The sequence below is a fragment of the Scheffersomyces stipitis genome, chromosome 6 (assembly GCF_000209165.1).
Source record: "Scheffersomyces stipitis CBS 6054 chromosome 6, complete sequence".
In the NCBI taxonomy this organism is placed as follows: Eukaryota; Fungi; Ascomycota; class Pichiomycetes; order Serinales; family Debaryomycetaceae; genus Scheffersomyces; species Scheffersomyces stipitis.
This window is the reverse complement of record NC_009046.1, coordinates 962,854-987,784: the sequence shown is the minus strand read 5'-3', so window position 1 is coordinate 987,784 and position 24,931 is coordinate 962,854. Positions and strand designations below refer to the sequence as shown.

Here is a 24,931-nt window from a genome sequence, read left to right as displayed (position 1 = left end):
TACTCCAAACAGTCAGACCACTCTTACTTCGACCTGGACTGGTACCGAGACGACTACTGTCACTATTACAGACACCCAAGGCGGCACTGACACCGTCATTGTCGAAGTTCCATCTAACGAGGAGACCACTGTTATTTCTACATGGACCGGAACAATCACTACTACAGTTACAATCACGGATACTATAGGCGGTACAGATACAGTAATCGTTGTTGTTCCAACCGAGGAGTCCTCTTCTGAGTCGTCAACTGAATCTTCTACTGAGTCGTCAACTGAATCCTCGACTGAAGTGTCTTCTACTGAGTCTTCTACTGAGTCTTCTACTGAAGTATCTTCTACTGAATCGTCTACCGAGTCTTCGATCGAATCTTCTACCGAATCTTCTACTGAGGTTTCTTCTACTGAGTCCTCAACTGAGTCCTCTACTGAATCCTCGACTGAGTCCTCGACTGAGTCTTCTACTGAGTCCTCAACTGAATCTTCTACTGAGGTTTCTTCTACTGGGTCCTCAACCGAGTCCTCTACTGAGTCCTCGACTGAGTCTTCTACTGAAGTGTCTTCTACTGAGTCCTCAACTGAGTCTTCTACTGAGTCTTCTACTGAAGTGTCTTCTACTGAATCGTCTACCGAGTCTTCGATCGAATCTTCTACTGAAGTGTCTGCTACTGAATCCTCGACTGAAGTGTCTTCTACTGAGTCTTCTACTGAGTCTTCTACTGAATCGTCTACCGAGTCTTCGATCGAATCCTCTACTGAGTCTTCTACTGAAGTATCTTCTACTGAATCGTCTACCGAGTCTTCGATCGAATCCTCTACTGAGTCTTCTACTGAAGTATCCTCTACTGAGTCTTCTACTGAAGTATCTTCTACTGAATCGTCTACCGAGTCTTCGATCGAATCTTCTACTGAGTCTTCTGAAGTGTCTTCTACTGAGTCCTCAACTGAGTCTTCTACTGAGTCTTCTACTGAAGTGTCTTCTACTGACTCTTCTACTGAGTCCTCAACTGAATCCTCAACTGAATCATCTACTGAGGTTTCTTCTACTGAATCCTCAACTGAGTCCTCTACTGAGTCTTCTACCGAATCTTCTACCGAATCTTCTGAGTTAGATAACGTAACCACTGTTGTTTCAACGTGGAGCGGCACTGTTACAGTTACAGTAACAGTAATAGATACTGTTGGAGGTACTGATACAGTTATTATTGTTCTTCCAAGTGATGAATCTTCAACTGTGTCTTCTACTGAGTCCTCTACCGAATCTTTCACTGAGGTTTCTTCTACTGAATCGTCTAGTGAAGTGTCTTCAACCGAATCTTCTACCGAATCTTCTACTGAGGTTTCTTCTACTGAGTCCTCTACTGAGTCCTCGACTGAGTCTTCTACTGAAGTGTCTTCTACTGAGTCTTCTACTGAATCTTCTGCTGAAGTGTCGTCTACGGAGTCCTCAACTGAGTCCTCAACTGAATCCTCTACTGAGTCCTCAACTGAATCTTCTACTGAAGTTTCTTCTACTGAGTCCTCTACTGAGTCTTCTACTGAATCCTCGACTGAGTCTTCTACTGAGTCCTCAACTGAGTCCACAACTGAGTCTTCTACTGAGGTTTCTTCTACTGAGTCTTCTACTGAGGTTTCTTCTACTGAAGTGTCGTCTACTGAGTCTTCTACTGAAGTGTCGTCTACTGAGTCGTCTACTGAGTCCTCTACTGAGGTTTCTTCTACTGAAGTGTCGTCTACTGAGTCTTCTACTGAAGTGTCGTCTACTGAGTCCTCTACTGAAGTGTCTTCTACCGAGTCTTCTACTGATTCTTCTACCGAATCTTCTACTGAGGTTTCTTCTACTGAGTCCTCAACTGAGTCGTCTACTGAATCCTCGACTGAGTCTTCTACTGAGTCCTCAACTGAGTCCTCTACTGAAGTGTCTTCTACCGAGTCTTCTACTGAGGTTTCTTCTACTGAGTCCTCAACTGAGTCCTCTACTGAACCCTCGACTGAGTCGTCTACTGAATCCTCGACTGAGTCTTCTACTGAACCCTCAACTGAGTCTTCTACTGAGTCTTCTACCGAATCTTCTACTGAGGTTTCTTCTACTGAGTCCTCAACTGAGTCGTCTACTGAATCCTCGACTGAGTCTTCTACTGAGTCCTCTACTGAATCCTCGACTGAGTCCTCGACTGAGTCTTCTACTGAGTCCTCAACTGAATCCTCGACTGAGTCTTCTACTGAAGTGTCGTCTACTGAGTCCTCAACTGAGTCCTCTACTGAATCCTCGACTGAGTCCTCTACTGAAGTGTCTTCTAGCGAGTCTTCTACTGAGTCTTCTACCGAATCTTCTACTGAGGTTTCTTCTACTGAGTCCTCAACTGAGTCCTCTACTGAATCCTCGACTGAGTCTTCTACTGAAGTGTCGTCTACTGAGTCCTCAACTGAGTCCTCTACTGAATCCTCGACTGAGTCCTCTACTGAAGTGTCTTCTACCGAGTCTTCTACTGAGTCTTCTACCGAATCTTCTACTGAGGTTTCTTCTACTGAGTCCTCAACTGAGTCCTCTACTGAATCCTCGACTGAGTCTTCTACTGAAGTGTCTTCTACTGAGTCTTCTACTGAGTCTTCTACTGAGTCTTCTACTGAAGTGTCGTCTACTGAGGTTTCTTCTACTGAGTCTTCAACCGAATCTTCCTCAACCGAATCTTCCTCAACCGAGTCTTCCGCAACCGAATCGTCTACTGAAGTGTCCTCTACCGAGTCTTCAGCTGTTACCTCTTTTTCAACATCTCTTGAGGCAACGTCGTCTGTATTCTCAGAATCTTCTAAAGAGTCTTCTACTGAATCCTCGACTGAGTCCTCGACTGAGTCTTCTACTGAGTCCTCTACTGAATCCTCGACTGAGTCTTCTACTGAGTCCTCTACTGAAGTGTCATCTACTGAGTCCTCAACTGAATCTTCTACTGAGGTTTCTTCTACTGGGTCCTCAACTGAGTCCTCAACTGAGTCTTCTACTGAGTCTTCTACTGAAGTGTCATCTACTGAATCCTCGACTGAGTCTTCTACTGAAGTGTCGTCTACTGAGTCCTCAACTGAGTCCTCTACTGAATCCTCGACTGAGTCCTCTACTGAAGTGTCTTCTACCGAGTCTTCTACTGAGTCTTCTACCGAATCTTCTACTGAGGTTTCTTCTACTGAGTCCTCAACTGAGTCCTCTACTGAATCCTCGACTGAGTCTTCTACTGAAGTGTCGTCTACTGAGTCCTCAACTGAGTCCTCTACTGAATACTCGACTGAGTCTTCTACTGAGTCCTCAACTGAGTCATCAACTGAGGTTTCTTCCACAGGGTCTTTTACCGAATCTTCGACTGAGGCTTCTACTGAAGTCTCTTCCACCGTATCTTCGACCGAGCCTTCCAGTGTGTCCTCAATTGAATCTTCTACCGAGGTTTCTTCTTCCGAAGTATCTTCAACTGAATCTTTTACCGAGTCTTCCACCGATTCTTTTGTTTTACCTACATCTGAATCGTCCTCCGTGTTTTCTTTCTCCACTTCAGTAGATGCATCTCCTGTTCATTCGACCGTTGAATCGTCGTCCAGCGAATCTACTTTTGAACCTTCTGGGCAATCATCATCTGAAGTTTCAAGCCTCGAGTCTTCTACAATTATTTCGTCTATCAGTTTGTCTTCGTCAGAAAGTGGATTATCTGAATACTCTACTGCTGGCGAGAATAGTGTTTCTACTGGATCTTCTAGTTTCAGCGGATATTGGAATACGACGAGTGCTTCCACTCCAGTCGACTCACAAACAGTGACTTATACTTCGGTTGATACTACAGTACTGACTGTTTGCTACAGAGGTTCTTGTGTGGAAATTACAGTAAGTTCCACTAATCCAGAAACAAAGGACAACACGGGAACGACTTCCTCCGCTGAACTCGACACTGTGACCACCACTTCAAGTACTGGACTCGATACTGCGGTCACCACTTCAAGTAATGAACTCGATACTGCGGTCACCACTTCAAGTACTGGACTCGATACTGCGGTCACCACTTCAAGTACTGGACTCGATACTGCGGTCACCACTTCAAGTACTGGACTCGATACTGCGGTCACCACTTCAAGTACTGGACTCGATACTGCGGTCACCACTTCAAGTAATGAACTCGATACTGCGGTCACCACGTCAAGTAATGAACTCGATACTGCAGTCACCACGTCAAGTAATGAATTCGACACTACTGTCACTGCTTCAACTACGGATGTTGGCGAAGGTTCAGAACCTGCCCCTGGAACGACCATATCGGAGACCACTTGGGCATCGAGCACTGCCTCCCTTCCAAGTTCTCCTGTAGGTACTGATTCGAGTTCAGAAAACCCAGTTCCAGACAATTCAGGTTCAGACAACTCTGGTTCAGGACAAGAGTCAGGTTCAGGTTCGAACTCTTCCAGCTCTCCAGCTCCAATCCCAGAATCTGGTACTGAACCTGGCTCCAGCAATATAAGCTCTGGCGAAAGCTCGACACCTTCTTCTGGAGTAGGCTCTACTTCCCCAAGTGGAGAACCTTCTATTATATCACCATTGGAAGGATCTGCTGGAAGGGTTGTTGGAAGAAAGTCCACAATTTCGGTCTTGATCGTCAGTGTAATCACATTATTGATGATCTAGACAAATATTAATTCACTTCTCGCATAAATTTAATTTCATTTCTACATGTTGTCTTATGAGACTTCAAATTACACTGTTCGAGTGCATCTCGTCAATTATCAGGTATTTTCATTTGGAAAATAGCATTTCAAGATACATCGTATCACACCTCATTTCGCATATTCACTTTTCATAGACGTTACCAACATTATATTCGTTCCAATTTCTTATAGAAGTACTTTTGATATATTCAAAGTACTGGGATTTTTGCATACAAAGCTTAATATATAATAAGATAATCTGCTCGTAGAAATCGATATGGCTCATTGAGTGTAGTTTTTCGATTCATTAGATTTGGCTAGGTTGACTAGTTACGGTATGGTTCCACTGAGCCACATATACAGTAAATTCATGAAAGAAGCTCATTTGAAATCCACTTTCCGAGTAATAGAAGGTCAGCGACAACTTTCTCTATCGAAACTGTACACTCAACGCACAGAGAACTACGAGGTACGCTTTTTAGGACGATGTTTCGTTTGGCACAGTATATACGGCTTTGCAAATTACCCCTAGCTTGTTTATCGAGGATGATAGACACCAACAATTGTTATGTTTTCCATAGTCAGCAGCTGCAAATGTAATTCAAAAGCTCTGATAGTTCAAGGTTCGTAGATTCAGTGGCTGTATGTGGTGTACAGGTTTGTTGATGTAATTACTATTCCGCTTACAGTAATTCATGAGCATCTACAAAACGAAAACTAAAGCATCAGTATGAGTCAATTTTGAAAAGAAAAGAGAAACAACCCGTCTGTATCAATAGAGAATAAAAGCAAGAAGCTGCTTTCATCCACGAAGAGAGCTGTTCTTCAAACCTTCCCGATGTTCTGTGATGTCATTGAATAAACCATTCACGTGACGTCATAATACTGGAGTATGTAGCGAGGCAGAATTCTGAAGGAATGCTTCAGAGAGGCTATCTGTACTTACTTGTCCTTACTAAATGGGATGCTGTCCCTAACGATTGCCATACATCTTTTGTTCCCCTTCTCACTCTAAGTTTGCCTACTAAAGCAACGCTGTCGTTTTCCGGCCAACTTCCCTCTTCGTGCACTTCTGAGCTATCAGCTGTATGACATAATCAGCCGTTTGTATGCAAAAGAAACTGCTCTCAATTTTTCGGGAACAAAAAATTACGATCACAAAAGACATCTGGAGTGTAAAAATAGAGTTGGTATAGAATACAAAATTACCTTCTATTTCTTTTCCTTTATTCTTTTATAGTCTCCAAAACACTTGCAAAATAGTGCAGTTTATCTGGCCGTGTTTGCTTCGTTATATCTTTGCTAGTACTGCTTGAAACTATTACAATCAGTTCCACCTCTTCTGTTTGTTTGCGCCTTGTTGCCTTTGTTTGCCAGAACCAACAATACCATACAAGATACAACACTCAGATCAGACCCACTACACTTGCTTTGAAAAGAGTCAAACATATCTACTTATAAGGACAACTGATCGTGATCATTTGAATACTTCGGCTGGTTATCTCCTTTTCGATATCTATTTCGAGCCAGACACTAATCTCACATTCATCGAATCAAATATATATGACAGACCAACACTGGGTATAGCCTTCGTTACACATTCGAAATGAGACGATTAAAGATCGGTATCAGACCCCAGTTGATCATACTTGTGGGGTTTGCGTCCCTTTTCTCGCTCTTGATCTTGGCTATCGTCACAGCAGTGTATTTCTCCTCTAATTTGAGTGATTTGAGAGCAGAACGTTTGGAAGTCATCTCCCAACTTAAAACAACTCAGGTCAGGCAGGCCGTAGAATATATATACTACCAGGTGTATTGGTTGACTACTAAGGATTCCATATACGCTCCATTATCTTCCTATAGAGCTGGTAATATCACCACATCCATATTCAGCGAAGCTCAAAACACACTTGACCAGTTCTTAATATCTTCAGAGCTCTTTGCTGCCGCCAGATTATATAACTTAAATTTGGAAATCGTTGCCGAAAGCTATAATAATGCCACATCGATTTCACAACCGGCCATGGATTTCTTGTATCCGTTGGCGCAAAACGCCACGATACCCCAATCATTGCTACAACAATCAAGCAATAATGTCGAACCTTACTTCACAGGTCCAATAGGGAACAGCACAGACCCAAACTCTGCATTTTACATGGGTATCACTTTGCCTATATATTCAAACTCGTCCATCATTTTGGACGACCCTTCATTATCAGGTTACTTAACCGTCATTGCATCAGCCCAGAGCATCCAAGCAGCTATTAATGACACTACTGGGTTTTCGAACAATTCATCCGCTGATTACATTGTCATTGCTCTTCGTCCAATCTATGGCGACGTTGAAGACGGTGCGACCACCTTCAATTCCGACGAAACAGGTCAAGTAATCGGTTTCCAAACCGTTTTCCCAGTTAAGGACAATATTTTATCACCTAACAATGTTTACAATATTAACGATTCTTCGCTGGTGAAGGAGGCATTTTCAAGGACATATGGATCTGCTACCAACGTCAGGTCAATTACGGGCAAATATGTTGCAATAGGCTTCAACCAGATTCTATTAGATTCCACCACAAGATGGGCGGTGATTATTGAGCAAGCAAGATCTAAATTTTTGCAGCCTGTCAACAATTTAAGAAAAATAATCATTGGTGTTGTTATTGGAATTGGTGTGTTCATGTGTCTTATTACATTCCCATTGGCAGTTTTCTTTATACGACCAATTACAAAGCTTAAGGAAGCAACGGAAGCGATCACGAAGTCAAAGAAACAGTTTAAGCAGCAAAAAGATAGGGATAGTTCGGCTGCGAGTCCAATACCTTCATCCAACCCTCCTCCTCCGTATACCACATTGAATCACAGGCATAAGAGAAACAGCGTGAAGTCTACGTCTAACACCAGTACCTCTGGTTCCTTGTATTCGACGGCAATTAGACTTCCAGGTAGAATTCCAAACTCAAAGAAGTTCTTCAAAGATGAATTCACTGAGCTTTCTGAGGCTTTCAATATCATGACAGAAGAACTCGACAAGCAGTACACGCATTTGGAAGATAGAGTGAAATTGAGAACCAAGGAATTAGAAGCGTCCAAAATCGAAGCAGAATCTGCGAATGAAGCGAAGACTGTATTCATTGCTAATATTTCTCACGAATTGAGAACTCCATTAAACGGTATTTTAGGAATGACTTCGATTGCCATGGATGAAGAGGACCAAACAAGAATTCAAGATTCCTTGAAGTTAATACACAGATCAGGAGAACTTTTATTGCATATATTAACCGAGTTGTTGACCTATTCCAAAAATACTTTGAATAGATCTAAATTGGAAAAGTCTAATTTTCAAATTTTAGAGGTTGTTTACCAAGTGAAATCCATTTTCAGCAAGCTTGCCATGGACCAAAGAGTAAATTTCAAGATCTGGGTTCGCCCCAACATTTTCAGAAAGTTGATCCTATATGGAGATTCCAATAGAATTATCCAAGTTGTAATGAATCTTGTTTCCAACTCACTTAAATTCACACCAATTGATGGGTCTGTTGAAGTTACATTCAAACTATTGGGTGAGTATGATAAAGAAAGATCTCAACAAGATGGATACAAACAGGTTCATGTTTTAAAAGGCACAAAGACTAGTCCAAATTCTTCAACTTCTAACGAAGCAACAGGGATGGCAAAGTCTACCTCATCTTCTACGCTAGCAATAATGTCATCGTACTACAAAACAAAGCCGATTCCAAAGATCGGAAAGCCAACACCCGCACTCCCTGAAGAAAGACTGAACGATATTGAATTGAGTCCGGTAAAATCCAATTCATCTGATTCCACTGATCTCTCAAAGAATCTTGACTCCGATAGAGTTAGTTTACTGACAATCTCTACAACAGAGTATGAGAATAAGATTTTCGAATCTCAGTTTAACCACATGAAAGCTTTACCTAAGCTTCCTGTTAGTTCAAGTTCAAATTCAATTACAGAATTCGAAGATGACCAACCGAGACCGAATGCTCAACATCTAAAAGAAGAACAGATTGGATCAAATAAGATGAAGCGTCCAGATTTAACACCACAAAGCAGTGGCAGGCCAAAGCGAATTGAAAACAAGAGAGGAAATTCTTTTATTGCTACTCCTATGGCCACGGCAGAATTGATAAAAAACAATAAAGCATTTAGAATCAGAAATATGTACAAACCAAAAACTTGGGTTGTCCAGATAGAGGTCAGAGACACGGGTCCGGGTATTGAGCCAGCTTTGCAGGAGAAGGTTTTTGAACCATTTGTTCAAGGTGACCAAACATTGTCCAGAAGTTATGGTGGTACGGGGTTGGGATTATCCATTTGTAGACAATTGGCTACCATGATGAAAGGAACCTTAACTTTGAAGTCGGCAATTGGCGTTGGATCAATATTCACATTCACAGTCCCATTACCTCAAACTGGTGAGATACTAGTAGACGAAAGCGAAATGGGCGAATTTTGTGAAGACGAATTCAATCCAAAAGCTAGAGTTAATAGAAAGGTTGCGTTTAAGAACTCAACAATGGATGTTGATAATCCGACTCATCATGAGTACGAAAATGACGAACTTAGTGAGAAAGACGACTTCGTGGAAATGTCTCCATTGCGTCCACAGCCACCTCCTTCAAGGGTAAGGACAGATTCGGTCCCCAGATCTGATTCCTCTGGGGACAGTCCTCGACAAGAGAATTCAGACTCTCCTGGAAGTTCTGGTAGCTTTCAATTACTAGGAAAAGTGGACCCACCTCGGACCACATATGAAAAACCACATCTTATAACCAGGTCATCTACAGGAACTGCAAATTCAGCGAACGCCAGTGACCGCCTGGATCTACATCACAACATACTTGATGATTTGTCAGATCTCAAAATCTTGGTTGCGGAAGATAATCTGGTAAACCAAGAAGTAATCAAGAGAATGCTCAAATTGGAAGGCTTCACCAATATCACATTGGCTTGTAATGGTGCTGAGGCAGTAGAGTTAACCAAAGAGTCGATTGAAAAGGATGAAATTTTTGATTTGATATTTATGGATGTGCAGATGCCCAAAATCGATGGTCTTTTGGCTACGCGAATGATAAGGACAAATTTACGATTCGAGAACCCCATCATTGCATTAACTGCATTTGCAGATGAAAGTAACGTCAAGGAGTGTCTTAATAGTGGAATGAGTGGCTTCCTATCCAAACCTATCAGAAGAACCAACTTAAGGAAGATTATTGTTGAGTTCAGTCCTGTGTTATTAAGTGAGATAGTTACAACACCACAAACACATCAAAGCGACGAAAAGCGTCTTGGATACCCACCAACCAATCTTGGCAGCAGCGCTTAGAGAAAAACACCGAAGAAAAGAGAACAAAATGAGCTCACAAATGTAACATTTCAACTATTGGCGAAGAGCTCCACCAATAACATCGCCTCATTAGCATTATAATTTTCATTTCTTTCGTTGCCAATTTACAATGTATAATCATTTATAATTTAGTAATTCTACTTCAAATTGAAGAATGTGTAATAAACATAGGAATAAGAAGAATGTCTCAAAAGCAAAGAAGATCGGATACTTGTCATCTTCAGTCGAATCATGTCCTTTATGGAATCTGGTTTTCAGCGGACAACTAAATATGTTAGGTGCAAAATACTCGGACTGAAAATTGCCAGAAGCGGGAGTCTAATAGCTTTGTGTATGCGCAAAATCTCATTTTCAAATGCGCCTAACATTAGGTAGTTTTAAGCAAGCCAAACGGCGAAAAGGACTTCCACAACAACAGACAAAACACAAAATAAATAAATACTGAACTGAAGAAGAGCCATAATTATACTCTTCACAACACTGTGGTGACAACCGTTCAGAATTAGATTTCACTCTAGAATTAGTGTGCTGTCACACTAAATGTTTCGGAGCTTTAGAGTGGAACAGTGCAGATAAAGTACGGAAATTTCACGTGATTGAGGCTTTACTATGCCTGGCTCACATCTCCATTGGGACCAAATGGTGCGGCTCCTCCTGGCTAGAAATTCAGCCTCCACTGTCACTCTACGTCTTATAAGTCGTTCCGTCTGCAACTGACGTCCCAACTATTCCAAACCATCTGAAGCAAGCTGTGAATTTAAAAATTACCAGATACATTCATTATCTGGAATACTTTTTCGTGGTATTGATACATAGTCAGTTCCTGCTCAGCAGCCTGATTTCGTCCTCTTATCATATCCAGACTTCTCATTCTTTGCTATATTCAAAGTTCTAATCTCACATGACCAACAAGTACGATAGTGACGCTCACGTCCCGGAGGTCAAGAAGAAAGACTTTCGGCGATCCTATGAGCTGGAGCTCGACAATGAGTTTAGTTCTCGGGTCAACCATTACAACTACAAAAATTTCTTCATTTCTGGAGTCCTTTTGTCTATTTTGATATGGGGGTCATCCTTCTTAATAACTGCCATCACAAACTTGCGAACCACTGAAATACTACATCATGAATACGAACAATTGTTGAAGGCCAACTCGCCTCCATTATTGCAAAGCAGGCCGGCTGTAGCATGGGATGGTTCCGGAAAGATTCCCTTGAACTTCTCTGCTGTAAGAGACGGAAAGTTCAGACCAAATTATAAATCGTTACAGTGGATCCACGAACCACTGTCCATCGAAAGCGATAAGGGTACATATGTGTTAAAGGATGACTCCAACGGACATTTAGAATATACTATCAAGTCTATTGTTGACGATGACTATCTGTTCACTTTGTACAATGGTTCCACATTTAACTACAGCGATACAGAGTACAAAATTGAGTCCTTGATAGCGTCTCCAGACTTAACAAAGGCAATCTTGAAAACAAACGCTACACACAACTGGAGACATTCAAGTTTTGCATTGTATTGGTTGCTCGATATCTCTGAATCCTCGATAACTCCGATATTAGACACCACAAGCAAGTTGGCCGTCACTTCGTGGTCGCCAAAGTCGACCGACATTGCATTTATTTTTGACAATAATGTCTATGTGAAGAATATTGCATCTGGAGAAGTCAAACAGGTCACGTTTGATGGAAGTTCTCAGGTCTTCAATGGTAAGCCGGACTGGGTTTACGAAGAAGAGGTTTTTGCTGGCGATATTGTTTTATGGTGGTCCCCAAGTGGAGATAAATTTACTTTTTTGAAGTCAAATGACACCGAAGTTCCTGAGTTCACTATTCCTTATTACGTTCAAAATGGCCATGAAGACTACCCGGAAGTTGTACAAATCAAGTATCCAAAGGCTGGGTACCCAAACCCAAGTGTTGAGTTGGTTATTTACGACTTGGATACCGAAAAAGATCAGCTTTTGGAATTGAAATCTGAGAAGATTGTGTCGCTGGACAGATTAATTACTGAGGTTGTTTGGGTGGGTTCATCTGTGTTGGTTAAGACTTCAAACAGAGCTAGTGATTTATTGGAAATATTTTTGGTTGACAGTGTTCAAAATGAATCCAAGATAGTAAGAAGCTTAACCGCTGATGACAGCTGGTTTGAAGTAACTTCTAATACCTTGTTTGTTCCTAAAAATGAATCGTTGGGTCGTTTAGAAGATGGTTATGTTGACACTGTTGTCTCAGGAGGTTTCAACCATTTGGCTTATTTCTCACCCCCCAGCGCATCTGAAGGTGTCTTGTTGACCAACGGCCAATGGGAAGTGGTAGGCGGAGTTGAGGCATTTGATTTCAACAAGAATAAAGTTTACTTTGTCAGTACCATGAAATCTTCTGTCGAAAGACACATCCACTCAGTTAGTTTGTTTGACAAGTCCAATAATGGACTTCCAAAAGTAGAAAATATCACAAGTGGTGAAGGTTGGTTCGCTGGGTCATTTTCATCTGGATCCAGATATTTATTATTGACCTATGAAGGTCCAGAAGTTCCATATCAAAAGTTGATTGATTTATCCTCTCTTAAGGATGTCAAGACTATTGAGTCAAATCAAGAGGTCATCGACAATTTAGATGATTACCTTATTCCTGAGGTAAAATATGAAGTTATTGAATTACAAGACGAAGAAACTGGTGAAATTTTCAAAGCGAATGCCATTGAGACATTGCCATTACACTTTGATAGTCGTCATAAGTACCCGGTGTTATTTTTTGTATATGGTGGACCAGGCTCTCAGCTTGTAACAAAGAACTTTGCAGTTAGTTTCAGCTCGGTTGTTGCAGCTGAATTGAATGCTATTGTGGTTACAGTTGACGGCAGAGGTACTGGCTACAATAACTACAATGATGATTTGGGATCACAGTACAAATTTATTGTCCGCGACAAATTAGGAAAGTATGAACCGTTGGATCAAATAGCAGCTGCTAGATTATGGTCAGAGAAGAGTTACGTTGATTCTGATAGAATTGCTATTTGGGGATGGTCATATGGAGGATTTCTTACATTGAAAACACTTGAAACTGATGTTAAGCATAAAGTGTTTTCTTATGGAGTTTCCATCGCACCAGTTACCAAATGGAAGTTGTATGACTCCATTTACACAGAAAGATACATGAGAACCCCTCAAGAAAATCCAGCGGGATACGAAATTGCTTCCATTCATAATATAACCAATTTTGAACACGTCAAAAAGTTTTTCATTGGCCATGGAAGTGGGGATGATAACGTGCATGTTCAGAATACATTGAAATTAATTGACGAGTTCAACTTGGGAAACATTGAAAACTTCGACTTCATGATATTTCCAGACAGCGACCATTCTATTCGTTACCACAACGGTAATAAGGTTGTGTACGATCGTATTTTGACTTTCTTAAGAAGAGCATTCAATGGTGAGTTTGCATAAGCAATTCACATGTAACAGTACATCATTTATAGTAATAACAGTAATAATAACAATAATAACGAAAATGAGAAGTACCTGTGTTTTGTATTATTTGAGTCATTTATAAGGTACTTTGAAATTTGCTATCAGAGAAGATTTTAAGATGCTGATAAACTTCATTTCCTCTCTCTACAGAAATAAGTTGAAAGCTTTATTTTTCACTAGACCTTTGTAGAAAAGCTATATTGGACTCCTTAATAAGACTGTTGAAAGACGTTTCTATCTGCAACCTTCCCCATAACCAAATGTGTATCATAAACATGATTTGATTCACTTCCCACTATATACTCACATTTCCACCTAATTCAAGAATACACATATTACCTATTTGGGAAGTCAAGATAATCCATCTCCAAGGGCACGTGAGCCATCTGAAAAAAAATTTGAACAAAGTGGTATATTAAAAAAACTTTTTCGAAACAGATGATTTCATTTCATTCTTCCGACCCTCAAGGAACAAGTTCAATTGACCGCTACTCATCATGATTATTTACACTGACGTTATTTCTGGAGACGAATTGTTGTCTGACGCTTACGACGTAAAGGAAGTCGGTGGTGTCATCTACGAAGCTGACTGTGCTATGGTCACTGTTGGTAACGGTGACATCGATATCGGTGCCAACCCTTCCGCTGAAGACGGTGATGAAGACGTTGAAGACGGTGCTGAAACCGTTAACAACGTTGTCTACTCCTTCAGATTGCAACAAACTCAATTCGACAAGAAGTCTTTCTTGACTTACATCAAGGGTTACATGAAGGCTGTCAAGGCTCACTTGGCTGAAAAGAACCCAGAAGAAGTCGAAGTTTTCGAAAAGGGTGCCACCGCCTACGTCAAGAAGATTGTCGGTTCTTTCAACGACTGGGACTTCTACACAGGTGAATCTATGGACCCAGATGCCATGATTGTCTTGTTGAACTACCGTGAAGACGGTACCACCCCATACGTTGCTATCTGGAAGCACGGTGTCAAGGCTGAAAAGATCTAAGCATGCTCTGTATAGTGTACGAAGCATTGTTTAGAAATTCTTATTTAGTTCATAGTATTTTAATTGAAGACAAAAACATCGCATTTTTTATTTTGTATTGAAACGAAAGCACCATTGTAATCTCACATTAAATTCATCAATCTTATCCTGGAGAGGGATATTTCCCAGAACATTTATTCATATTAGATAGCATACTCTACTAAGTTACATTGGCTCCTGGCCGACATAGAGACATACATTTTCCAATGTGACATCCTTCTCGACGTACCAGAACATCTTCACCTCAAACCCACTCAACATGGACTTCAATGCATATACTCTGCTTTCGTCAATTAATCTACGAGCAACAAACCCCAACCTCTCCCTACTAGAGTAATCCAATTGGCTTATATGCTCAGCTTCCAATCTCTCGACATTCTTTGCGTGTTCTTTCTTACTGCACACTGCCCATGAAACCATCTTTTTGAGTATTCGAAACGAATCTGGAGTCTTGAAACCTTTCTCGGCAAGATACTCTCGCGATTTAGGAAGTAATTGGTCATATGAGCACACATGCCTACAGCACATGGCAATTAATAGGCCGCCAAACTTATCCCTATTATCAGATAAAAGTGATGAATTGAGCAACAGTTTCAATGTCAAATCGGTGGCTGCACCACACAAGTGTTTGGAGATTGCAACAATCTTCGAAGGTTGAAGCTTATTGATAAATTTGTCCAAGTCTAAATCCTTGATATCAATCCTAGTTCTTTGTATTCTGGGTGTTATTTCAATCGGAGAGTCTAAGCAGTCCTTTAAAATCTTCTTATCCATCTTCATCCTATTGACTCCACGATCTATGAACCCATATCCATAGTTTTCTAGTGTTACCTCGTTATTTACCTTCTGCTTCAAATCATCGAGAAGACAGAGGTTGACGAATCTCAGCAATTCGGCTTTTCCGCATCCAAATTCTACAAACGTATTGTTTGGCAGTAAAAGCTTAGCATCTTTGATGTTCCCGATCAACGAGGACTGTTGCAAGGCATGCTTTTGTATAAGGACTTCGTTCAACCTCTGCTGCAAGCCTGAATGTTCGCTGATTCGATACTGTAGAGGCTCGAAATTAATTCCTTCTATAATAGGAATGTACTTGGAGTAGAGGTCTTTTTCGTCCAAAGTTTTGTCCTCTGACCTCGTAATATCTTCTGTCTCGCCTAGCAGGTTCTTTAATTTTACGTTGATGTCCTTTGAGAACCATTCTTCGGTTCTCTCAACCGGTTTGGCATTACATTTCTTCAAGTGGACAGCGAGATTCTTCTTCCAAACTGTATGTTTTCCATCAAGAGGACACGGAACCCTTTCATCCTCTGAGAGCTTCGTATCGGTGTTTACTATACTGCTGCTTTCGTTGTAGATTATATGTTCGGAACAGTACTTTTGAGAACCTTTTCTTCGCATAGCACATCTTCTGTTCTTCTTTATCATGAAGTATTCGCATCGAAAAAGATTTACATCGTTAATTCCAACATCTGAATTCTTCTCTGTTCTCCTCTTCTTGACCTCCTGTGTCATCGTATATGGTGTGTATTGAAAATTTTGACTATAGTTACAATAAGTTTTTTGTCCTTTTTATTTGCAATAATTTATTTGCAATAATTTGTTCGATGCTCTTCGCACAGAAAAAGTTTCAATTTCCAATGCGATCAAGATCAATTCTTAAATACTGTAGAAGTTACTCTGTCTGAAACTAGACTGTATTATATATACTGTGTACATTCGTTTGTTCACTACTAGAACTTTCATCATGTGGAGACTTGATCTTTTGGAAGTGAAGTTCCACAATTGCCCTGCCCGATTTCCACATACAAAGAAGTTGCTTAATGCTAGAAATAACGAAAAGCTCTTGAAAAGATTACCTACCTCGGTCAAAGACGCAGACAACGAGATATTAGCACTCAAGAAAGAGTATTTTGATAAGAAGTACTATGGATCATACAAGAAGTTGGAGAAGGAGATCAATAAAGTAGTCAAAACTGAAATCTCTAAACTTAAACAAGACAAAACCAAGAATCAGTCAACTATCAATTTCCTTGAATCTGGTGAGAATGTCAAGCTTCTCATAACATCCAAGTTGGTGAAATCGTTAACAACATCAATATTGATCAACAAGGACTTGAAACTTAACCCTCCAAACTACATATCTGAAGATGTTCGTGAAATAATTTTAGATAAATCAAACATAGCCAATCCATCCAAATTCTTCATACAGTTCTGTCAGAACGACAAGAATCTAAACAACTACTTTTCCAATTTATGGAATAACAAAAGCATTAAAAGCATAATATCGGAAATAGAATGGTCTTTCAAAATCGTTAGAGGGAACTTAACAACACAAGAAAAGGATGCCCGTAGGAAGGCTACTGGAAGGGAAATAAGCGATGATGAAAAGGAAGCTTCCATCGGTGATTCTGAAGTAAGTGAAGATGATGACGATGAAGATCATCATGAACAAGAAGAAGAAGACATGGAAGAATTGGACACTGAAGGCGTATATGAAAAATTTGCCATCTATGACAAACTTGTAGGGGACTCAGACAATGAAGACGAAGAGCAAGCTCCTGACTTGGATCCAAGTATTAATTACAATGAAGTCACGGACGAAGAACCTTCGGATGAGTCGGAAGAAGATGAAGAATTGGATAGTGATTCTAGCTCCGATGATGGTTTCTTTGAACAAGACGAGCTGTCTAAAAAATCAACAAAAAAGGAAAAGAAGGATTATAATCTTCCTCAGTTAGCCAGTGGTTACTTCTCAGGTGGATCGGATGATGAAGGTGAAGATGTAGATAATGACAAGGTCGTTAAAGATATTACCACGCAAAGAAAAAATAGAAGGGGTCAAAGAGCAAGGCAAAAGATTTGGGCCCAAAAATATGGTAGAGAAGCTAAGCATGTCAAATCCGAAATTGAAAAAGCAGCAAGTGATAGAGAAAGAAGAAGACTCGAATACGAAGAAAGATGTCGGAAGAGGGAAGAGAAAAATAATCTTGCTCCAACAGGTTCCAATACAGCTCCTCTCGGAGACAGAAAAGTTAGAAATGGAGTATCACCTGCTCCTGGCCCCCCAAGCGATACCACTAAGATGCATCCATCGTGGGAGGCAAAGAAGTTGGCAGAAGAGAAACTCAAGAATGTCAAATTCCAGGGTAAGAAAATTACATTCGATTAATAATATGTATATGTTAGAATCGGTAAATGCATAGGTTTTTTTTATTGGCTACTTCCTTCTGTAATTATAAACGACTGTGATCAATTTTGAAGTTGGCAAATATTTCATCCTCAGTGAATGGTTCACAGATAATTGGCGTGACAAGTTCGAATAAGTACTCGCATTTCTCTGGTTCACTGACAGTCAACAACTTGTTGTGCGGGCCACAGATCAATTCAACTACTGCAGATCTGCTGGGACCATTCCAACATTTTGCTCCATTCTTGTAGACTAATGTATTGTCTTTGAATTCCAGGAATCTCCCAATAAGAACATCGTCTTGTGTGATAGTATCAACGAATCCCAAGTTGTAGTTGTACTCTCCGATCTTTCCTGCAACTCTACTCGATACAAGTGATCTCAATATATCATTGGGACCATAGTCAGTTTTCAAGTCATCCTCAAGAATAGATACGTCCATTTGAAGAGATTTTATTTCCTTTTCGAGCTTCTCAATTGCTTCCGATGACGGCATGGATGGTGTCTCTTCGGTGAAGAGTGGCGAATAGTCCAGAGCATCGACCCTCTTATCCAAGAATCTATTCAAATAATTTTCTGCTATGTAGCTAACGTAGTGGTGAATTAAGCGGGCAAGGGATGGAGTCTCGATTACGTCTGGTTGGTCATGAGGAGTACAAGTGATCTTCTTCGACTTCTGAGCTAACGCTTCCAAGAGTCTATGAGTATCTTCAATTTGTTCTACTAGTTCGTCCTCCTTGTTGGAAACATATTCCTGGAATTTGTTGACTGATTCCTTCACTGCTGCATCGTTAAAATTAGGATTGTAGTTTTTAGTTAATGCCGCCAATATCTTCTCAAGATGCAAAATCTTATTTTCCTGTTTCAATAAGTTGTCGTGGTGCTTTGTCACTTGATGTGTAAGCTCGTTGATATGCGGAGAAAGCTTATCGAACACCAGGCCAATGTCTTTGTTGTCTTCTGTTTGATCCACGGTGGCCTGTTGCAACTGTTCTAAATCATTTGTTTTCTTAGCTAAGGCTTCCTTCAATTCCTTCAATTTATTCTGGTCTTCAGTTTTGCGAATTTGGGCGATTTCGATCAATTTTGTCTTGATCTGGAGTGACTTTTCGATGTCTTTTTTAACTCTTTCACTATACTCCACGTACTGTTGGTGGATCTGTGGACACTTATTCTCACATTTGCCAGTCTGGTACTCGTCTGAACCATCGCAACAAATATCATAATCGCATACTCCATCATTTAACTTGTAGTTCTCTATATATCCAGGTATATGGCCGTTGTTTGCACAGTAAAATTTGGCCTTTTCATTATACGGACAAGCATTTGTCCCCGGTTCATCCAGACCATCGGGGCAATCGCAATAATTGTCGTTTATTTGATCATATGAAAGCACGATTTCGGGATTCCCCAAGCATTTCCAGGTTCTTTTTCCACTACCAGCCTCTATTATTGGATTGTATAGATGCTGGTCTTCCGGAGACACACCAATGATAGGTTTTAAGTCAGCTAGCACTGATTCTGGCGATACTTCTGCAAGTACTGGGGCTGTGATTAACGTGAGCAAGGTACTCAACCAAATTATGGAATTGCTCATCAGACTCAGGAAGTTGATGTAGGAAAGATCACAGAAAACGTTTAAATAGCTATGACAATCAACAGACCAATTGCAACTAACCTTCTAAGAAAGTATCGTAATTGAAGATTTTGCTATTTTGCAAGATTTCCCCATCCGAACGTCTCGATTGCAATTATTATTAGTGCGCAAATTGGTGTTTACACTGCTCGAACTAGACTTTGTACATTTTGCAATAATTGATCTAACTTGTCCACTAGCAAAATTACGTCCATTGAGTCGTTAGATTGTAACTAGCCTGGTTGGGTGTTTATATGAATTATTCCAGATAGCGATTGTGGATGTGTCCTGGGTGTATATAGTATCATTATGGCACCGAGAAGAACACCACTGCATTCAGATTCATTAAGCCTTTCTCGTTGCAAGAGGGCCGTCCGACCGTTTATATCTAAAGTTCACAGTCTCTATGATTTGAACCAGAAGTACTCCTCATTGTTAGTTCATAATTTTCCCTTGAAGGAAGCCCTTTCTTGTTTCCGACCGGACTCAACAGCATATTCAGAGAACGAGCAATCAAGAAAAGCATACAATGAAATCAAAGGTGATAAACGACGAAAGAAGGCTGATTACATTGTTCCCAAGAGCAATATTGGCATAGACAGTGATAACTTAGACTACAGCTATGAAGAAACTGATAGCGAAGAGAGGGCCTCGGTTTCACCTATAATGCAATCAACGTTGCTTTCAAGACAGGTTGACGCTTTTGTCTCTCCAAAGGATTCATTTGCAAGACTTCTCTCAATGAAACCATTTATAACCGTTGAACTATATGATTCGTATGTTGAGGTGTTCCAGATATTTCGGAACATAGTAACATCCTTCATTCTGAGTAACCATCCTTTGGATCAAAACTCATCCAAAATTCCGAGACTATCAACCTTATCTTCGTTAAAGATTGGGAAAATGATAGCACTTTCAACAAAATCCTCTTTCTATAAACTCAATCAAGCATTACTATTTGATCCAAATACATTACCAATCTATTTGAAAGAAGTCCACAACAATTTGAATGATGACATTGACTATTGGTTTGAAGTTGAGCCCACTATAGTGATTGAATCCTACAGGCTAGAATTCATTCTCGGCTACTTCGTTCACTTGGTAGTTTTCTATCTGAAACTGGTATTGTATTGTTTGATGCCTGTCCTTATTCACTGGCTCTTTGAACAAGCGCAAACTGATGGGCCAAATAGCCAAGTACTCTTCACCATAATGAACACAATGTTTTCTGAATATTGGTCCATTACGTCTCAAGATCACAGCGACATCGACTGTGACACTACTGTACTATTAAATGGAAATGATTTCAGGCGAACTAATACCAGGTCATTTTGGATTCTATTCAAGATTGGGTATTGGAGCAAGTTTGTTCATGCATTAGGCTTACAATCTAACTTCTCTTCCTCCTGTAATTCTTCTTTAATATTAGAAACCATGCCTGTCGATGATAAGATCAATTTGGAAGTGATAAACGAAATAGACTCCGACCTTTCAGAGCGAGAGACATTAATTCACGATATTTATGGAGTTATCAAGGCAAATCCTCAACATCCAATTCTAAATTCGGTATTGGTAAAATTGTTTACAGAGTTACTCAGTGAAACACGATCGCGGGTCGGTAGATGTACGAATATTGAAGATATTGAAGAATCCTTGAGTGATTCATATCTTCAGTTGAATGACTTTCTTAACATCTGGTTAGGACTTTCTAATGAATCGTCATTGATATTTAACTCGTTGTATCCAGGTAACGAACTCATATTCGAAGCAACTTCTATGCTCTTGAGTTTCATTAAGTCTAAAGCGACTAGAACACATAACCGGCTCGTTAGGTTAATAGATGGGCCCTATAGTGTTGATGCAGAAAAAGTCAATCAATTGGTAACAGATATAAATACTATTTGCAAGAACAGTGATATGTTGATGAAGTGTGTTGACATTCTTCGAGGTTATTTTCTTGATAATGGCAAGTTTACACCTTATTTTCCATATAGTGAGAATGAAATTAGCAGAACTATCTTGCAAATACTTTTGTGTGAAAGTTGTTATGCATCGAATAGAGAACTTAATGACTTCTTGTTGTGGTTGTATGAAAGGGGAGAATTAGCTCTGCTTGAATTAGCACAATCTATTTTCAAGCGTGCTTACGACGACCACGACGAATTTGATGATGATGACATCGAGGAAATTGGTTGTTTACTCTTTCCTTAACTATTTCATTAGTATCGTATTTGCATTCTTATATCTATATGTATATATATAGTCATGAGTTGTACATTAATGACATTTTACATTTCTTGGACTGTCGAATCACACAATAAACACTTCCCGTTTAAGGTATTATCACCTATGATTGACACTGCCTGGTCAACAACAGCAGACATGGCTACTGTCTGTATCTTATCTGCCAAATCAGTGGCAGCACCCATTTCAGTATCTGGAATCAATCCAGGCATCAATGCATTCACTCTTACTCTTCCTCCCAATTCTGCTGCTAATGACCTCGTAAAGCCCAATAGACCTGCTTTACTGGCAGCATAAATAGATGTTCCAGGAATAGAGATGTTTGTCATCGATAGCACCGAGGAAATATTAAGAATTGTGGGAGAATTGATTTCCTCTGTGGTATCTCGCAGTAACTTTCTTGATTTCTTCAACATGGGCTTGTAAGCCAATTTGCTTAATATTATCGGAGCTATTAGATTCAAATCTATTACTGTGTTGATCTCTTCGCTAGTAGATTTTGAAAGCAAGTTCCTCGTCGTTATGCCAGCACAATTCACCAAAATTGAAGTGTTCTCGAAACAATTAGCTAATTGACTGTATATTTTACTTGATGGACTCTCCCTGGATAAGCTTTGCAAATCTACAAGTAGATAACTATGTTGTTGGCTGTCTGTCACCTTTGGTAGCTCTTTTACATTCTGTTCAAGTAAATCTCTACTTCTGGCCAATAGCACAACCGAACATCCCTGCAGAGCCAATTTCTGAGATATTGCTTTTCCCAAACCCTTTGAACCTCCAGTTATCACTGCCTTATGCCCTCTGAATCTGTACATATCTGAGATATTTAGATAAGAAAGCTTTTCATATAAAAGACTGTTCGCAAAATTATCTGGGTTTTTGATTCTGCAGATGGAATTTGCACCCACCCACCTACCATATTTGAAGAAAAGACGACAACAATGATACCCAGAACAGATCATAGATTAGATTGTTACGAGATTACGTCTGACATTCAACAAGCTCTTTTAATCGTCGTATCATACGCTTTATGAAATTCTCCCATTCAATTTAGGAATTGCCGATCGCATCATCGCTTAAATAGGTTTTCCTAGCAGCCACATAATTTCGAACATGATTCTTGCGTGCCTTTCGAACAACATGAAGATATATCGAAGAAAAGAGCCTTAAAAGACTTGACGACTTAAAGATGCAAAAAAAATGCCTTCAGCCAGATTCGAACTGACGATCTCCTCATTACTAGTGAGGTGCCTTACCAACTTGGCCATAAAGGCTTACAAAATCAAGACGACCCCGGTGAGGATCGAACTCACGATCTCAAGATTAACAGTCTTACGCCTTAGCCAGCTTGGCCACGGAGTCTTCTTAACGATACAGATAACATGCTAAATAAACCGTAAATTTCCGAAAATAAGATCCATACCGCAATAGAAAACTTTTCAAATTAAGCATTTTGACAGTTATCAATGAATTAAACCTAAATATGAAGCAGTATTAACTTAAAAATCTAACTTTCAAGTTGTTTTCTGATTTTCTGTATGAATTGGGAAAAGATTTAAGTTATGGCCAGAGAAAAAGTTTGATTTTTTTATGTGCCAATTCGAAAAAAAATGCAGAAAAAATCTTCAAATATCACTTAGTTTTCTGGAACCATCATCAAAAGGTCTCAATCATTTATTTCTTCCAATCGTCGGTATGTGTTAGACGAAGATTCGTTTACTATGTAGCAAGTAGGCTACACTTTTATCCCCAATATTGCCTTCAGCAAATAAAAAAACGAGACAAAGATCCATACCGCAAAGATGTGGATATTCTCCTTTGTATGGTTACAGTGTGTATGCCGACTTTTATTCATGAGTCTCTCACAGTTAATCCGGTTGCAAAATCAGATTCTCGTGCTTTATTGTATTTTCTCCTTGGAGTACATTCTTAAACAATGAAGGCTTTCTTTAATTTTCATATGTCTTTCATAGGTTTAATATATTGTGTATAGTCAAAAGTCATAAATATTCGCCTACTGGGTTCTATACATCTTACCACGATGCTTCCTTTAGACATGTTCCTAAACTTGTCAAGTGGTTTGCAATTGTCGTATATACTTACTGTTTCAGTTAATTTTGTAGTCCCAATTATAGGTTATAAGTATCTCTAACTTTCTATGCAAATTTTGAGTGTCTATCTTTGTTGAATGTTATACCTTACGAATTAAATTATGTTGATATTGAAACAATTTCTATAAAAACAAGGTCTCCCTATGGTCCATCTGGATTTTCACTCAAAAGTCAGTAATCAGACTGAAAAACTTACGGATCACAACTATTGAACCGATTGGACGTGTATTTAATGCGTTAATGTACAAGGCGATATAAATTTATAACAGCTACTACTCGTTGGTGAGGAGGGTTGAGATACACATGAGACCCAACATACCATACTTGAAGTAGACGTTTTCAGTTATCAAGATTGTGACGTAGCCCAATTTGGGCAAGTATGCCTTAACAGAGCCGACCAAGTCTGTCTTTTGATTCAAGTACTTTTGTTTCTTGGCGTACAATCCAAGGTCATCTACAGCATTATTATCACCTTTGGTTAACAATAATTGTTTGTCAGAATTATGATGTTCTCTCAATACTCTGTGAACTATGGGGATATTTCTTCCTTGAATTTCGTAAACTACGATATCTCCAACCTTTGCTTCTTGGTCCCGATTCCAGAGGAATAAGATGTCTCCCCTTTGAAAGGCTGGTTCCATTGATCCAGACAACACAACGACAATTGGCGAATGAGAATTTGTGATGATTCCAAGAGACTTCCAGATCACAAACGCTGACGTAAACACGTACGCCAACGACAAGAATTGGGTCAACTGCTGACGGATATTCATGGCAGATAAAGATCAAGTTGGGTTAGTAGAATAGAAGCACGGCAGCATCAGTTTCGTAGACTGTTTTTGACACCAGCGTGTTAATGTCGCATGTCGAAGCCTCTGGTAACTTTGTCATGTGATAAATCATGTGATCACCATCCACTATAGTCTTATTCAGTCAACTTAATCCATATCTTGGTGTTTTCCCTAAGCTTACAGACAAGTGTAAGAGCCTAGAAATGTATTACAGCAAGTTGACAGATGAATACATGTAACACAAATACTGGTGTTCTTAAACTTGCTGGACTTGTAGGGCGGAGTACAAAACTCTTCACTAAGAAATCCAATACTACAGGAGACAGAGGGGAAAACTTTAAGAGCAGGAGGAATTGCAAATTAAAACCACACCATGTGCCAGCGTCAGCG

The 24,931-nt window shown here is 39.8% G+C and overlaps 9 protein-coding genes across 9 annotated transcripts; 5 read left to right on the top strand and 4 right to left on the bottom strand. All coding sequences in view use genetic code 12, as the record gives it.

The window, feature by feature from the left end:
- The first annotated feature begins 5,931 nt into the window (after positions 1-5,931).
- On the top strand, positions 5,932-10,226 carry SLN1 (histidine kinase osmosensor Osmolarity two-component system protein SLN1). Its single transcript, XM_001385844.1, has 3 exons — positions 5,932-6,998; positions 7,023-8,627; positions 8,841-10,226. The coding sequence occupies exons 1-3, from the start codon at positions 6,281-6,283 to the stop codon at positions 10,022-10,024; spliced, it is 3,507 nt and encodes a 1,168-aa protein (XP_001385881.2). The 5' UTR covers positions 5,932-6,280; the 3' UTR covers positions 10,025-10,226.
- Positions 10,227-10,804: 578 nt separating this feature from the next.
- DAP2 (dipeptidyl aminopeptidase B) lies at positions 10,805-13,578 on the top strand. The gene has a single exon (XM_001385843.1). It carries the CDS (start codon positions 10,947-10,949, stop codon positions 13,503-13,505), a length of 2,559 nt encoding a protein of 852 aa, XP_001385880.2. The 5' UTR covers positions 10,805-10,946; the 3' UTR covers positions 13,506-13,578.
- Positions 13,579-13,992: 414 nt separating this feature from the next.
- On the top strand, positions 13,993-14,612 carry TCT1 (Translationally controlled tumor protein homolog (TCTP)). Its single transcript, XM_001385842.1, has one exon. The coding sequence runs from the start codon at positions 14,027-14,029 to the stop codon at positions 14,528-14,530; it is 504 nt and encodes a 167-aa protein (XP_001385879.1). The 5' UTR covers positions 13,993-14,026; the 3' UTR covers positions 14,531-14,612.
- Positions 14,613-14,734: 122 nt separating this feature from the next.
- Positions 14,735-15,997, bottom strand: PICST_32922 (predicted protein; the record flags this gene model as incomplete). Its single annotated transcript, XM_001385510.1, has 1 exon — positions 14,735-15,997. One exon carries the CDS (start codon positions 15,995-15,997, stop codon positions 14,735-14,737), a length of 1,263 nt encoding a protein of 420 aa, XP_001385547.2.
- A 319-nt stretch (positions 15,998-16,316) lies between these two features.
- BUD22 (protein involved in bud site selection) lies at positions 16,317-17,741 on the top strand (the record flags this gene model as incomplete). The annotated part of the gene is made up of 1 exon (XM_001385841.1): positions 16,317-17,741. One exon carries the CDS (start codon positions 16,317-16,319, stop codon positions 17,739-17,741), a length of 1,425 nt encoding a protein of 474 aa, XP_001385878.2.
- A 64-nt stretch (positions 17,742-17,805) lies between these two features.
- Positions 17,806-19,254, bottom strand: PICST_48346 (predicted protein; the record flags this gene model as incomplete). The annotated part of the gene is made up of 1 exon (XM_001385509.1): positions 17,806-19,254. A coding segment is annotated over one exon (1,449 nt), but the record flags the coding sequence as incomplete, so codon positions are not given.
- A 450-nt stretch (positions 19,255-19,704) lies between these two features.
- Positions 19,705-21,606, top strand: PICST_62836 (MCP-domain signal transduction protein; the record flags this gene model as incomplete). Its single annotated transcript, XM_001385840.1, has 1 exon — positions 19,705-21,606. One exon carries the CDS (start codon positions 19,705-19,707, stop codon positions 21,604-21,606), a length of 1,902 nt encoding a protein of 633 aa, XP_001385877.2.
- A 77-nt stretch (positions 21,607-21,683) lies between these two features.
- OAR1 (3-oxoacyl-[acyl- carrier-protein] reductase) lies at positions 21,684-22,454 on the bottom strand (the record flags this gene model as incomplete). Its single annotated transcript, XM_001385508.1, has 1 exon — positions 21,684-22,454. One exon carries the CDS (start codon positions 22,452-22,454, stop codon positions 21,684-21,686), a length of 771 nt encoding a protein of 256 aa, XP_001385545.2.
- Positions 22,455-24,022: 1,568 nt separating this feature from the next.
- SEC11 (Signal sequence processing protein) lies at positions 24,023-24,523 on the bottom strand (the record flags this gene model as incomplete). The annotated part of the gene is made up of 1 exon (XM_001385507.1): positions 24,023-24,523. The coding sequence occupies one exon, from the start codon at positions 24,521-24,523 to the stop codon at positions 24,023-24,025; it is 501 nt and encodes a 166-aa protein (XP_001385544.1).
- Positions 24,524-24,931: the final 408 nt, after the last annotated feature.